The 15,127-nt window shown below is 43.0% G+C and overlaps 1 protein-coding gene across 10 annotated transcripts in view; it reads right to left on the bottom strand.

The window, feature by feature from the left end:
• Positions 1 to 15,127, bottom strand: part of ART3 (ADP-ribosyltransferase 3 (inactive)) — a 75,986-nt gene that overhangs the window by 6,377 nt on the left and 54,482 nt on the right. For all 10 annotated transcript variants that reach the window (XM_006142950.1, XM_006142957.1, XM_006142956.2 and 7 more), the window contains exons 3-6: positions 12,636 to 13,347; positions 4,100 to 4,132; positions 2,682 to 2,714; positions 1,452 to 1,481 (exon numbers count right to left, since the gene is read on the bottom strand). In XM_006142950.1, coding sequence (XP_006143012.1) covers positions 1,452 to 1,481; positions 2,682 to 2,714; positions 4,100 to 4,132; positions 12,636 to 13,347 — 808 coding nt within the window. The remainder of the gene's footprint in view (positions 1 to 1,451; positions 1,482 to 2,681; positions 2,715 to 4,099; positions 4,133 to 12,635; positions 13,348 to 15,127) is intronic.

The following is a 15,127-nucleotide window of genomic DNA, read 5'->3' as shown; positions in this document are numbered from 1 at the left end:
TATTATTCTGAGGTCCATTTTGTGTGGAAACAGCAGGATAAAGATGAACCTTTTCTATTTCCTTTTTAATCGACTTGTAAAATTATGATGGCCTTTGCTCTCTGAGAAGCTTACTCCATGATTGGCTTAATAAAATGCAGGGAATAGGGATATTTAACACTGAAGAACATGAGAACGTCAATAAGTTCATGGAAAATGGAATTAAAGTGTGAGTTTATTTTGGTACAGAAATTTTTAAAATACATACATAGTTGTTTCATAAAACACATTTCCATTAACTTTTTTTTTTTTTTGGAGAGGTTTTTGCTATAAGTTGAACTTTGGAACATATACATAAACAGTGAATAGCATCTTAGATTGCTAGATGCAGAAATACACAAAACATCATTTTGATTTAGAAAAAAAATGCTATTTGTTATGCACTGCCAACCATCCTAAGTCTTAAGAATTGGTAGAATAATTAAGGATACCGTTCTTCATTGGCTGGGATAATCTAAAGATGACTAGATGGGAGACGCAGAGCTGCTGCATCGTGTCTATAAGGAATTCTTTCTGACATCCAGGAGGGCCTCTGACATCCCACTTAGTAAGCTAAGGTGGGCTCTGCCCTCTGCCCACTTCTCTGTGCAATGCCATGCCTACCTGCTCTCATCCATAAAGTGAGCTGTCTTGAGAAATGAAGACCTTGGACCAGCAGATGGCATAGTGGTTATGAGGCTGGATTCCCACGTAATTGATCGCAGTTCAGTCCTGGCCCCAGGCTTAAAACTCATGCCAGGAACGTGTGCTCACAAACTCAAAATCCCAAAAGGAGAATGGAGAAGGGACTGTGGTGTGGTCATCCCCCTGGGAAGTGATTTCTCTATTTCTGTCTCTCGGGTGAGCACACGTGCTCTATAGTACCCCCGACCCCCAAAAAACAAAAAACAAACAAACAAAAAACAGAAAAACCCACAACTCTTAAAAAGGGGAGGAGGGCAGGTGGTGTGATGGTTAAGGGCACTGGACTCCCACATGGCCAACTGCCGTTGAGTGTCGGACCTGGCAGCTTGCTTCCTCACTTTCCCTCGCTCTTTCACTTGCTCACTCTGTCCTTCTCTGATAAAATTAAAATAAATAAATAAATACAGCTAAATAAAATAACTCTTTTTGTAAAAAAAAAATAAGAAGGTCCAGAAGATGGTATAATGGTTATGTCATTGGACTCCCACATGGTTGACCATGCTTTGAGTTCTGGACCTGGCAGCTTAAAACTCACACCAGGTGCATGTGCATGTGCGTCCAAAATCCTGAGAAGAGAATGGAGGAGAAGGGACTGCCATAGGGTCATCCCCCCAGGGGATGATTTCTCTCTTTCTGTATCTCCGACAAATGCATGAGCCCTATAGCAAAAATCTCTCTAAAGAAAGAAAAGGAAAAATGTAAACCCCAGAATTTATGAAATTTCTTACCAGGGTCTTCAAGCTTCTGGTTTTTCTCACCTAAAAGAAACTTTGTTTTAATGATGGAAAAAAGAATTGAGAGTTACTGTAGCTATTACAAAACTGTTTTCAGATAATATGGCCATAAAGAACTTCTTGGTATGTCCAGGAAACTACTGCTACTGAATTTAAAAGTCAGCCAGAGTCTAAAACTACCTTGGCTAGTGGGCCGGAATCTTTCACTAACTCCCTTTATTAAGAAAAACCACCATATGTAGTCAGATTTCTGGGCATCTCAAGGAGCCAGAAGCATGTCTGCTGTGAAACTGAGGTCCCTGCGGAATGAAAAGTAGACTGTGGCTACAGGGGGCCGGTGAGAAGGAGGACTGGGGCCGGAAACCCCTTCTATTAGGACAGGAAATGGCTTTTCAAACAGGAAGTAAATTACTTATGTAAGGAAAGATTGGATACTTTCCTCTCTTCAACAAAGTAATACAGCCACATGGGTCAAACGTGATAAGGAACACATATATAAAGAAGCAATTTGGGCTATACCTCCATAAGTGGAAGCTTTGCGGGGGGGTCAGGGCGGTACCTAATTATCCTGACATTTTGGTCAAATAATTCCAAACATTAGCATATTTCACAGATGCAAAGATGCTGATCTTCCTATTTTTATCTGAATATTCGGTGTCGCACAGGCTAATCTCAGAGACTGAGTGAATACACATTTGTATCTAAGGGGCCCCCAAATCTCTGCAACAGTCGACTAGGGCTTTGGGTTCTACCAACATTACTCCCCAGAAAGTTTCCCTATTGTTCAGATCTCCACAAAGCCAACTCTGATCTAAGGGAGGTAAATTTCCCAAAATAGGGTTTTCCCCCCTCCTCCTATCCACCAAGTCACTGTTTTGTATTTGAGAAGTACTCCTTTTCTTCAGCTAAGAACTGCCAATTACAAAACAGGAGAGAAACCATTAAACATCCAGGTAAGAATTACTTTTAAAAATTTGGCCCAGCTGTGGTACAAGCAGAGAGTACTGTACCACGTGGGGTTCGGTACCATGTGACCCGCGATCTCGGGTTGACCTGAACCTGCCAGGTATACCCATGCACACACCTTGGCTCCCCACTGGCTGAGAGGCTGGAGGGATGATTGTGGTGGGACAAAACCCTGTCAAGAGTACCTATACATGATGCATGCAGGCACTTTCTTCTCTAATAAAATATACTTAAAAAAAAAAAAAAGCACGTACTCACCAGGGTTGTAGACATAGACAGGTTGAAAATTTTCTGAAATATAAACATGTTTTCATACACATGAGACTATGCTCAGATGTGAATGTCGGGTTCAGTCTACTTTAAAATACAGTAAAGATTTGAGTTGGCTTATATTTAGATACAAACAAAATGTGGTTATTATAAGGAACACAAAATTTCAATTCAAAGGCAAATGAGAGAGGCCAGCTGGTGGTGGCAGTTGTGACGAGCCCACGTGGCTCAAGTTCTGGACCTGGCGGCTTGAAAATACATCAGGCGCTTCTGTATGTGTGGCCAACATCCCAAAAGGAGACATGGAGGAGGGACTGTGGCCGGACCATCTCCCAGGGGGGAGCTTTCGCACTTTCCCTCTCTCTCTTTCTGTCTTGTCCAGCAAGCACATGTGCTGTCTAGCAAATTAAAAACAAAAACAACACAAATGAGTGTGAATTCACTTTAATTACATGAAGAAGAATGAACAGAAAAGCAAGAAAGACAATTAGAAAGAGGCCCTTGTTTTTAAAAAGGAAATACTAAAAAAGGATCTACCCAGAGTATACATCAGTCCAGTGCATTTGGTTCAAATCTATTAGGCCTATTTGATAATACTTTTTCTGAAGACCTTTTTTTTTTTTTTTTTTTTATGAGAGAGAGAGAGATTTGCTATAGAGTGTCTCAGAGAGAGACAGAAAGTGAGAAATGCCCCCCCCTGGGGGGGGGGATGGCCATGCCGCAATCCCTTCTCCTCTAGGGTCTTGGGCACGCATGCACCCACATCCGCCATGACTTTTAAGCCATCAGATCCGGAACTCAAACCACGGTCAACTATGTGGGAGTCCAACAACATAACCATTATGCCATCTGCTGGTCCCTATTTCTGAATACCCTTAAGAATTTCCTGCCCACCTTCCCAAATCTTCCCCACAGTCCTCTAAGATAGATTATTATATACTCCTATTTTTTTCTGAAGAAGCTAAAACAGACTATTACTCATCCTCCCACCTTAAGCTATATTCACGCTATTCCTTCATTAGACGCCCAAATATTATTTCCTGAGATATCAAACACAGGAACCAGGAGTCTAGCTCTTTGCATAGGAGCCCTGCAGGAAACCGTAGACGATGCAGGGGCATGCCAGAGTCCTGAAGCTCCTGTACGGACAGGTGGGCAGCAAGCGTGGGGAGCAGTTGCCTGTAAGCCCAGGACAATTCAACATTTGAAGAATAGCCAGGGTAAGGCTGGGGTGGAAGGCTCCTGGGCTGTCCACCTGAAAACTCAGGAACAGTATCCCAGTTTAGCTTTGAAAAATGATGGCTAACACTGACATTACATTGGCAGAATGACTTTGACCTACATGTGTGAGAAATAGCACTGATAAAATTCCCATCACAGAGACAATGCTTTAAAGCATATCTTACCTAGGTTCTCAACGCAGCGTTCAGTTTTCAGTCCTGGAACACAAAAATAAAGCTTTATTAGTTAGATGTAACCTCCCCTAGTAAAGAGTCTGACTGGTCTGTGGCTATTGATAATCCAATCTGTTAGCTTCTAGTTTATCAGACCCATAATCTAATAGGATGCAAACTGCAGAAAATTGTATTTTTGTATTCATAGTACAGTCACCAAACAGGTGTATGACCTTTGATAAACACCTATCCTCTCTGAAGTGTAGCTTCCTTATCTGTATCTTCTACTAAAAGGCCACTTCAGGCCCAGCAGCGGTGGGCTTCAAACAACCTTCAAGGGCTTATCTAGAAGTTAACACTTTATCATTCTATTCTGTGATTAGTAGACAAACTAGGGGAAATTCACCCATCCAATGAATCCTCTCTTCAGACCCTAAAGGTTCTCTATATCAAACCTATCCCTTGACTATGACAATTCCTATTCCACAGGGAAATACAGAGTGGAATATCTTATAACGTATAGACATTAGGTAGAGTATTCAGAAGGGTATGGCCTTGACATTGAAGAATAGTTCTTTATTATATTGGCTCAGGTTTTGCCAAAAAAAAAAAAAATCTAAAATGCAAGTCCTAAAAGGATGAAACTGTTTTTAAATAACTATGTTCCAGAACAAAGTTCAAGACTATTTTTAGAAATACAAAATTATCTAGCAAACTAAAAAGATTTGCAATGCTTGACACTCAATCAAAAGTCACTGGACATGCAAATAGCCAATAAAATACAATCCATAATGACAAGAGAACTCCATCTATTGATACTAACCCCAAACTGACAAATGTTAGAATGATCAGAAAAGTACATTAAAACACTCATCACAATCGTATTCCATGTGTTCAAAGGCTAAAGAAAAGATTAAACATATTGTCTTAGTTGAGGCTGCCATACAAAGTTACCATAGGTGGCTTAAACAATAGACATTTCTTTCTCACAGTTCTGTAGTTGGAAAGCCCAAGACCAAGGTGCCAGCAGATTCAGTCACTGGTGAAGGCTCTCTTCTGGACTGTAGATGCCACCTTCTCACTATGTCCTTACATGGTGGGGGAGAGAGAACTCAACTTATGAGAACACTACTCCCATCATGGTGGGGTCAACCCTCACGACCTCATCTCAACCTAAATTACTTCCCCAAGATCCCACCTCCAAATACCATTGCAGTGAAGATTAGGGTTTCAACATATGAATTTGGCAGGGGTTGGGAAAGAGGATACGATATTCAAATATTACTACTCCTAACAGGTGATAAGTAGCAACACAGAAGCTATAAAAAGACCCAAACTGAACTTCTAGAGATGAAAATCCTGAGGTAAAAAATACACCAAATGGAATTACTGACAAACTAGACATTACAGAAAAAAAATATTGAAGACATTCTAGTATGCAGAATAATACCTGATTTCAAGTTGTTTTAATAAAGCTACAGTTCAATCAATATATATGGTGCCGGCATAAAAACAAATAAATCAATGCAACAGACTAGAGAGTTCAGGAATAGACTTGCCATATACAGACAACTGTTTGTTTCTGTTTTTGCTAAAGGAACTCATTATGGAAAAAAGCCATCTGAATCATCCTCCAAAGGAGATGACACACTAATGGGTTAGCTTGGAATTATGGTAGGCAGCTTCTGACATGGTTCCCAATGATTGTTTCATACCTTGTGGAATAACTCTCCCCTTGAGTGTGAGCTGAACCCAGTGACTCGCTTCCAGCAAGCACAATGCAATCAATGTTATGATCTATCACTTCTGCAATTAGGCTGAAAAAGACCGTGACTCTCTGTGCTCTCTCCTGCTCTCTCGCTTGCTAGGATGAAACAAGCTGCCATGTTGCTGAATGCTCTCTGGAGAGGCCTATCTAACTGAAAACCAAGAGAAGTCTCCACACTCTGATCCTTTCTCCTCCATTCTCCACCTAGGATCTTGGGCACTCACACAGACTCACCTGACATGAGTTTCAAGCCACTGGGTCCAGGACTTGAACCACAGTCAACCATGTGGGAGTTCAGCGAGGTAACTGCTACTCCATCTGCTGACCTGGTGGCTTAAGACTCACACCAGGTGAATGTGTATATGCCCAAAATCCCAACAGGTGACTAGATGAGAAGGTGGCCATCCCCCCTGGGATTTCTCGCTTTCTATCTATCTCTGTCTCTCTGGTGAGCACATGCACCCTATAGCAAAAATCTCTAAAAAAAAAATTAAATTAAATTTTAAAAAAAGATGGTTAACCTGTGGTCATTTTCTCTTGAGGAAGAAGGCGTTTGCCATTCTTTACTCAGAGTTCATTCCCATTATCTTGGATTACTACAAGATTAGTATCTCCAGTCACCAGGAACTGTATTATTTAATGAGACACTGATATTTTATTCACTTTGTAATAAACTTTTTGAAACAGTGTTTAGGTAACTGGTTTTTGTAAGACCTACAACACATATTTATCTTGATAATCATTAGGCAAGTTTACAACCCAAGATAGGACTGTTTAACATACTACATTTAGCACAGTAAACATTTAAAAATCTTTTAGAAATGTTGCCCTTTTTCATCCTGAGTCACAGTTATTCACAATTACAACAGGATAAGGTTGTCATACTATCCTCCTGGGTAGGGCTTTTAACAGCCCCTGGCCATTTTGTTCTTCACAGTGTTTCTAAGAGCTTGTCTTTAAGGATTCCTTCAGGGAATTTTTGACCCTGCAACCCCATTAGTCATCTCTAGATGGTAGCAGAGGACTCTAGTCTAGGATTAAACCAACACACTCCCGTGCAGCGGCTGACAGTTCTCCAAACACAGATGCAGGTGAGCCTCCACAGAGACCTCCCTTGTGGCAGGTTTGGACATGAAGCTACTGAACAGCTTCTGCCTAACTCCATTCTTCTCCCTGACTCTTCACGTGGGCATCTGAGCCCGGGCTCATTCAGAATCAATCCAAAGGCTCCACACCCTTTGTTTTGTCACCAACCATCCATGAACACAGAGAGTCTGGACTCCACTGCTCAGCTCTGCCCATCAACCAAACACTAGTGCTAAATTTGGCTTGTAGGTGCTGCAACAGAGCTGTTGAGATAACTGATGACTCGGCAAATAGCTACTGGAGCACCCAAAGAGGTATTTCTGTCAGTCCAGCTGCAATGGAATTTCTGGCTGTGATGGGCTTGTAAAGTTTAACAGACTCTGACTGAAAAGTATGTGCAAAGAGGGACCTGCAGATAGTGTAGCGGTTATGTCACTGGACTCCCAGGTGGCTGACTGTGGTTCAAGTCCCGGACCCCGTGGCTTGAAAATCACACCAGGCACATGTGCATGCATAACAGGGGAGGGGAGGGGAGGAGAGGGGAAGAGAGGAGAGGAGAGGAGAGGAGAGGAGAGGAGAAGAAGGGATTGTGGTGTGGCCATCCCTCTGGGGGAGGTAATTTCTCACTTTGCCTCTAACTATGTCTGTCTGTCCCTCTCTCTCTCTCTCTGCTGAGCACATGTGCCCTAAGGCAAAAACCTCAAAAAAAAAAAAAGTATGTGGAAAAATATTCAGCCTCACTGATCACCAGAAAAATGCAAATCAAAATGAGAATAAGTTATCATTTCACCCCAATTAGAATAATCATTATTAAAAAGGCAAAAACTAACATATAATGGCGAGGATGTTGAGAAAGGGAATTCCTACCTATTGATGGGGAATGTAAACTAGTATAACCATTATAGAAAATAATATGGAGGTTCCTCAAAGAGCCAAAAATAGAACTACCTGGGGTCAGCAGGTGGCACAGTGGTGAAGGTGCTGGACTCCCACATGGCCGACCACAGTTTGAGTTACAGACCTGGAAGCTTGAAAATCATGCCAGGTGTGTGTGCGTGCCCAAAATCCCAAGAGGAAAATGGAGGAGATGGGATTGTAGCATGCCAAACCACTGGGTGGTGACTTCTCACTTTCCCTCTCACTGTCTCTATCCTGGTGAGTGCCATGTACCCTACTGCAAAAAACCTAAAACACAAACAACAAACACAAAACATAGAACTACCTTAGGATCAAGTGATCCCACAACTGGGCACACCCAAAGGGAAGGAAATCAGCATGCCCTGAAGATACCTGTGCCCAGTGTTTACTGCAGCACTAGTCACAGCAGCCAAGATACGGAATCAACCTGTGTCCATCAGCAGAAACGGGTAAAAAAATGTCATATGAGGGCCAGCAGGTGGTGTGGTGGGTAAAGTGCTGGATCCATATGGCCAACTAACTTGGTTCAATTCCTGGACCAGTGGCTGGAAAAACAAGCTAAATATGTGCATGTGTGCCCCAAAATCCCGAGAGGAGAAAAGAAAAGGGATTGTGGTGTGGCCATCCTTCCTGGGGAGTGATTTATCCCTTTCTCTCTCTCTCTCTCTCTCTCTCTCTCTCTCTCTCTGTTGAGCACACCTGCCCTACAGGGAAAAAATAAGTACATATGTATACACACACACACACGCACACACACACACACATACATACATACAACAGAATGCTATTTAATCATTAGAAACAGAATTTTGCCGCATTGTGTTGAGTAAAATAAGTCAGACACAGAGAGAAATACCACATGGTCTTATATGGAGAAGTTAAAAAATTTAACCTCATAGAAGGAGAGAGTAGAACAGTGGTTTCTAGAGGCAGGGATGCTGGAGGACAGGGGGGGGGGGGGGTGTGGGGTGACGTAGGACCGGCATTTTTTTAGATGTGGGTTAAGAGAGTACTGGATTTCTTTTTGGAGTGATGAAAATTTTCTGGAATGACACAGTGATGGTTGCACAACATATTAAATGTATAAAAACCACATTTACAATGGTCAAATTATAAATTTAATGTAATGTACACTCTTATCTTGAGGAAGGGAAGGGAAAGAAAGGAAAAAAAAAACTTCACAGGCATAGTGTGTGTGTTGGGGGAGATACCCTTGTTTGCAGGGTTTGTTGATTCCCGTGGTGTAAGTGAACCATGGCCAATTTCAGTGATGTAGAAGCAACTGGGAAGAAGACACGCATGCCCACAATCAGCTCCTATGAGCTCATGTAAGATGGTTCCAACTGGCTTGGTTTTTGGTTGTGTCTAATGTATATTTGGAAGGGGAATGAATACTTTCTCTTTCAGCACAAATTTATTCACTCCAGCCCTTCATCTGCCCCCTCAAGAAGAAATAGTAATTAGTCTCATTCACTTGCAACTCAGATACAGGACTATGGTGAGATAACCAAGGTGGCCAAAGATCAAAATTTAAGGAGGCGCTCTCCCACTCAGGCTCATGTAAGTGCAGGTGCTAAAGCATACAGCCCTGAGAGTGAAGACTTCCTTAAATTTTGCCCCCTAGGCACCTCAATGGCCACATAACTTGTCACCCAGTTATAAAGGAGTCAGTCCCTACTGCCCCCAACCAGGAATGGATGTCTTATCAGCATTTCCCTTCTCAGCCTTTTCGACTCACAGTACCTTGGCCACACTGAGTCAAGGTCTAAAAGTCTATCCCCTACTTCTGAAACCTACTTCAGTTCTTCCTTGGCTTGACTCAGCAACAATGGTTTCTGGCCCAGCTAGACAATCTCAAGACCTAAAAGAGTCCAACTCCTCACCAATGTACTCAGTTTTACAGAAAAATGCAAGGTAGGTAACAAGAAATACTGTTTGGTAGGAAGCTAACCTCACGAGGTTCCTTCCATGCAGATCCTCACAGCAGCCTAGAGCTATTCTTTAGCTTCCCAAACAGCTCAAGTACAGGGACACAAGAGTGAGCGAGTGGGTGCAGAGGTCTCCCTACTTAGTAGCCTCATGCCACATCTCGGCGAGGACATCTCGGTGAGGACATCACGAGAACCTCTATGAGACTGGTACAAGGGCTCTGTGGTCCTTCCAGGGCTCTACAGGAAAACACCCGGGTACGTCACACCATGTTTAGGAATGCCCACCAATGTACTCAGTTTTACAGAAAAATGCAAGGTAGGTAACAAGAAATACTGTTTGGTAGGAAGCTAACCTCACGAGGTTCCTTCCATGCAGATCCTCACAGCAGCCTAGAGCTATTCTTTAGCTTCCCAAACAGCTCAAGTACAGGGACACAAGAGTGAGCGAGTGGGTGCAGAGGTCTCCCTACTTAGTAGCCTCATGCCACATCTCGGCGAGGACATCTCGGTGAGGACATCACGAGAACCTCTATGAGACTGGTACAAGGGCTCTGTGGTCCTTCCAGGGCTCTACAGGAAAACACCCGGGTACGTCACAGCATGTTTAGAAATGCCGAGCCATGGCCTCTCTACAAATATTTACAGTTCTTTCACAATCCTCCCAGCTCAGGCTCACTTTACCAATCAAGGACCGTATTTACCAAAGGCAGTGTTGCGTGGTTAAACACCCGTCGCTCCTCCTTTAGGAGATTACAGAAAAACAATGCTAGAAGATCAGTAGGAGTCCATTCTTACAGGACAAAGGAAAAAAGGCTTTCTGATCCCACTACTCATATACAACAAGCCACAGCACCATAAAACTTCAGGATGCTGGAGGTTAAAAAAACACCCTACACTTTCCAGATTTAAGAAAGAGAGAAAGCGTGCGGCCTCATTTGAAGTTATAATAATTAGAATGGCTTCACACTTTTCAATAGCAGCTCCAGAAACTAGAGGTCATTGGGGGAACGTCTTCAAAATTCTGAAGAAAAGTACATTTTAAAAACAGAAATGCAAATATGCATAAATTATTATTCTATAGCTTAAAGGTATAGATTTCAGATACGCAAAGTCTTGGAAAATGTGCCTCACTGTACCTTTTCTCAGAAAACTTATAGAACCCCCACCCCCATTCCCCCAAACAAAGGAGTAATTCAGGAAAGAGTTGCAAATCTCAGAAATAGAGGCTCATTCATCGGGAAGAAGCGAAGCCGCAGAATGGTAGTGAGGAGAGATTGTGGACATTCGGCAGGCCCAAGGCATAGCACAGAGTAGGATGATGGCGGAACCCCAGAAGACAAAACGGGAGTGAGAGAGTAGCCAACGTGTCTGAATGTACTGAGACGAGGTTTATATTTCTGTCCAAGGATATGGAGGGGAATTACTGATGGGATATAAAAGACCAAGGAAGGAAAAATAAATCACACAGTAGCCGTGGGGTAAAAGAGGTCCTTTGGCATAGAAAAACACTCTTTGTCTCAGTCCTGACCAGTCTTTGCTACACAGGGAGAACAGGCAGGGGGGAAAGCATGTGTTGGGGAAGATGGTGGCAGTGATCAAACAGTTTGGGTTTAAATCATTTCTTTCTTATTTATGTTTGTTTTTTTTTTCCCGTGAGAGTGAGATACAGTGAAAGAGAAAAAGAGAAAGTGCAGGAAAGAGATATGAACCCTCAACAAACTCTCATTGCCGTGATCACCCCAGCCTTCCCAGCCAGCTGGGACTGTGGGCACACATGCCGGGCATGCACAGGTCAACAAGGAAACTGAATTCCCTGTCACCCTCGTGGATCCAGTTTCACTTGAGCAGGAGGCTCCTCTGCACCACAGAGCTGTCCCTACTGTCATTTCTAACGTCCTCTCCCTGGTCTCCCTACACAACTGGGCTGGAGAAGCTAATTACCCCCTTCCCCCGTTTCTCTTGTCGCTATGGGTGACCAAGAAACTGTTCTCATCGATGACCTCTAAGGAGAAGTCTCCTAAGTGCTTCTGGGAAAGCGTTTACTTTCCTTATTAAACAGGTAGACTTGCCTGACATCCTCCTTCCTTTCTTGCTGTCTCAGACATGGGCTGATGCCTAGAGCTCTAACGGCCGCAGACATGAATCAACACGCCAACATGCTATGTGAGCGATGGGACAGAGAGCCACCAAGAGCCTGAGCTACTGACGATACAGACAAGCGCTGCACGAACCATGGACGGCCTACCTCTAGACTTCCTCAATGAAGACCGTCAGTCAGCCTTTCCGTTACTTACTCCTGAAAGTAATTAAGAACCTCATTCTCTACAGTGGGAAGGCAATCGATTGTGTCCAAAAATTTAAAGAATCAAGAAGAACCCCACTGAAGCACATTATTTACCTAGAAACATGATGGTACGCACCAGAAAAGAGCTAAAAGAATTAACAGCAGCACTACTGACATTCTTGACCAGAACTTTCTTGTGGGGGACTGTCCTGTACTATTTAAGCGATGTCCCTGGACTCCATCCATTATGCCAGCAGTAACCCCCCCCTTTCCCAGTTGTGATGGCCAAAAACATTTCTGACTGTTGCCAAATAACTCTGCAGGGAAAAAATGGCTGAGAACCACTGTCTTATAGAATTATTTCCTTGTTTAAGCTTGTAATGTAATCGTAAATGTATTATTTTGAAAAAAATTAAATTACATGAAAGGAGATAGACCGGAAACTGCCGACAACATTTCTCCTTTTAAATCTCTTTTCCTCTCCTTGCCTGGATTCTCCCTGTGCCTAAGAAGCCCACTCCCTCGCTCGCAGACAAGCAGAGACAGAACAGAGACACTTACCGCCTAAAAATGCACACTCGAAATGGCTGCAGGTCTTGTTTGTGCTTTGAAGCATAAGGTTACTGCCAGAACCGTCCCATGACACCTGAAAAATCTCACTCAGGGGTATTAAAATACTTCTTTCACTTTCTTTATCAGAAAAGTTTTCAGTGGAAACGCCATAGCACGTATGGATGGCTAACACGGTGTCCTGGTCAGTAACGGCCTGAGGTCTGGCCGAATACGCCAAGGTAAAATGGCCAAGCCTGGCTTGGCTTAGCCCTCCGAACGTAAACGAGGTGTCCTGGCTTGTTCCGTACACCACGTTTTTGTAACTGTCCTCACAGGGTCTTCTCAGCAACTGCAGGGCTCTGGTCAGGTAAAAATGAAAAGCTTTAAACTGGAAGCCGTAGATATAATCTTTCCGGGATTGGCCAGCCGTTTTCACAGCTTCGTTGAACAGATGGTAAAATGGAGTTTGCTCCTGAGCTTCAGAAACGTACGCTATCAGGGCAATCCCGTGGTTATCCTTGAAATTCACCGGGAGAAAGAGCTGAGTCTTCCGAGCTTCCCATTTGGCTCTTGCATTTTCCCACACGGTCTCTAAGAGCTGAAGGCCTGCTTTCTCATCCTTGAGCAGTTGGGGAACGTATTTGCTTTCCATCCTGTCAGTGCATTTCAGGTATTCATCATCAAATACATTATCTGCCATGTCTAACATATCAGCCTTCACCTTCAAAGAAAAAGGAGAGTGAGACTCTTCAAGTAAGATACTGTAACATTTTCTGTCACTTCACTATTCCCACCCTCTCGTACTCCGTCAATCTCTCCTAACCAACTTAGGACATGTTTTCCATGCAGGAAGTGTATGGCATTCCTATTGCTAACACGTCTCAGCTGTGACATATTTACGAGAGGGTAGTGTGGGGAAGATCGTGCCTGTAACACATTTATCTGAACATGGGGCAGAGGAAAGAAAAACGAATGTGACGTTGAAGGACTAGACGGAACTTCAGGCTTTAAACAATATTCTTCGCTAGATTTCCTCTAACCCTCAAGACTGTTGGCCGAATTTGAAATATCATGAGCAAAATACTTGTATACGATAAATACATAATGGCAAATATCACTTCTTTTCCTCTGGGGACACCCTCTCCCTTTTCCAAAGGGCTTGAGTAGAACTAATTTTCTATTTTCAGCCCAAAGGGTAAACAGGTGATCTAAACCTAGCACTCGGTGTACTCAAGAAAAGAAGAAGAAAAAAAAGAATCTTTCTTTCTCTAAAACCATAAGCTCTAAGGATAGTACTGGCTTGGACTTGCTACAATTACCCTTTTAGTCCTATGGAGAATCCTATCTGAAAATAAAGCAACCGAAAAAGGTTTGCAGAGCTAAGAGACAGAGACAGGCAGACACACACACGAGGGCCTTAAAACATTCTTGAGTCTCTGGGTCCAGACATCCTGCTCCAATCCTAAGAATCAATCAATTCCTTATTTGCTTGGGCTCCTCTAAATTACGTTACAGTCATATACACCTGAAAAGGCCGACCACATCTCTAAAAGGTGCATAGCTCCCAGACCACAAGCAGCAAAGTGCTGAAGGTAATTAACCCTGATTCGAAGCCGGAAATCCTATTTCCACTACTAGGCATGGACGCCTTACTTGCCATTTCTCAGCCTCGATTTTTTTTTTTTTTTTTCATTTAAAATCTGAGGTCAGAGTAGAAGAAATAATATATTAATTGCAGGATTGCTGTGAGGGTAAGTCACATAATGAGTATGGGGAAAGCCCTCATTAGCCTGCGTCCATCAGCTATCAGGCCTTCAACAAACAGTGGTCACTGTTATCTCGTGCACTGCAAGATAGATTTCTCAGTGGTCACTGATACTATCTCGTGCACTGCACGATAGATTTCTCAGTGGTCACTGTTATCTCGTGCACTGCACGATAGATTCCTCAGTGGTCACTGTTACTATCTCGTGCACTGCACGATAGATTTCTCAGTGGTCACTGTTATCTCGTGCACTGCACGATAGATTTCTCAGTGGTCACTGTTATCATCTCGTGCACTGTACGATAGATTTCTCAAGGACAGTATGTATATCTTATTTATCTTTGAATCCCAATCACCTCGCACAGAATCTGGCAAAATATTTGAGTGAACTAAATACAAACCTGTACTCTGTTCATGAATTAAAAACTAGGGTTTTTATTTGGGTTGCCACAAATAAAATAATAATTCCTCTTTTTCCCACTATTTTCTATTTGTATGGTGCACAGCTACATACGTCTGCTTGGCAACCTCAGTTGAAGAGGTCAGTTTATAGACACATAACCAGAAGCCGTTAGAGCTACACATTCAGGGACCAGTGGATGGCATAATGGTTACATTGCTGGACTCCCACATAGTCGACTACGATTCGAGTCCCAGATCCAGAAGCTTAAACACACCAGGCGTGGGGGGGGGGGCGCGGAGGGGGTGCATAACCAAAATTCTGAGAGGAGAATGG

This window comes from Tupaia chinensis, unplaced genomic scaffold (genome assembly GCF_000334495.1).
Source record: "Tupaia chinensis unplaced genomic scaffold, TupChi_1.0 Scaffold000086_1, whole genome shotgun sequence".
Taxonomy (NCBI): domain Eukaryota; kingdom Metazoa; phylum Chordata; class Mammalia; order Scandentia; family Tupaiidae; genus Tupaia; species Tupaia belangeri.
Note: the sequence above shows the minus strand (reverse complement) of the source record. Positions and strands in the feature narration are given on the sequence as shown.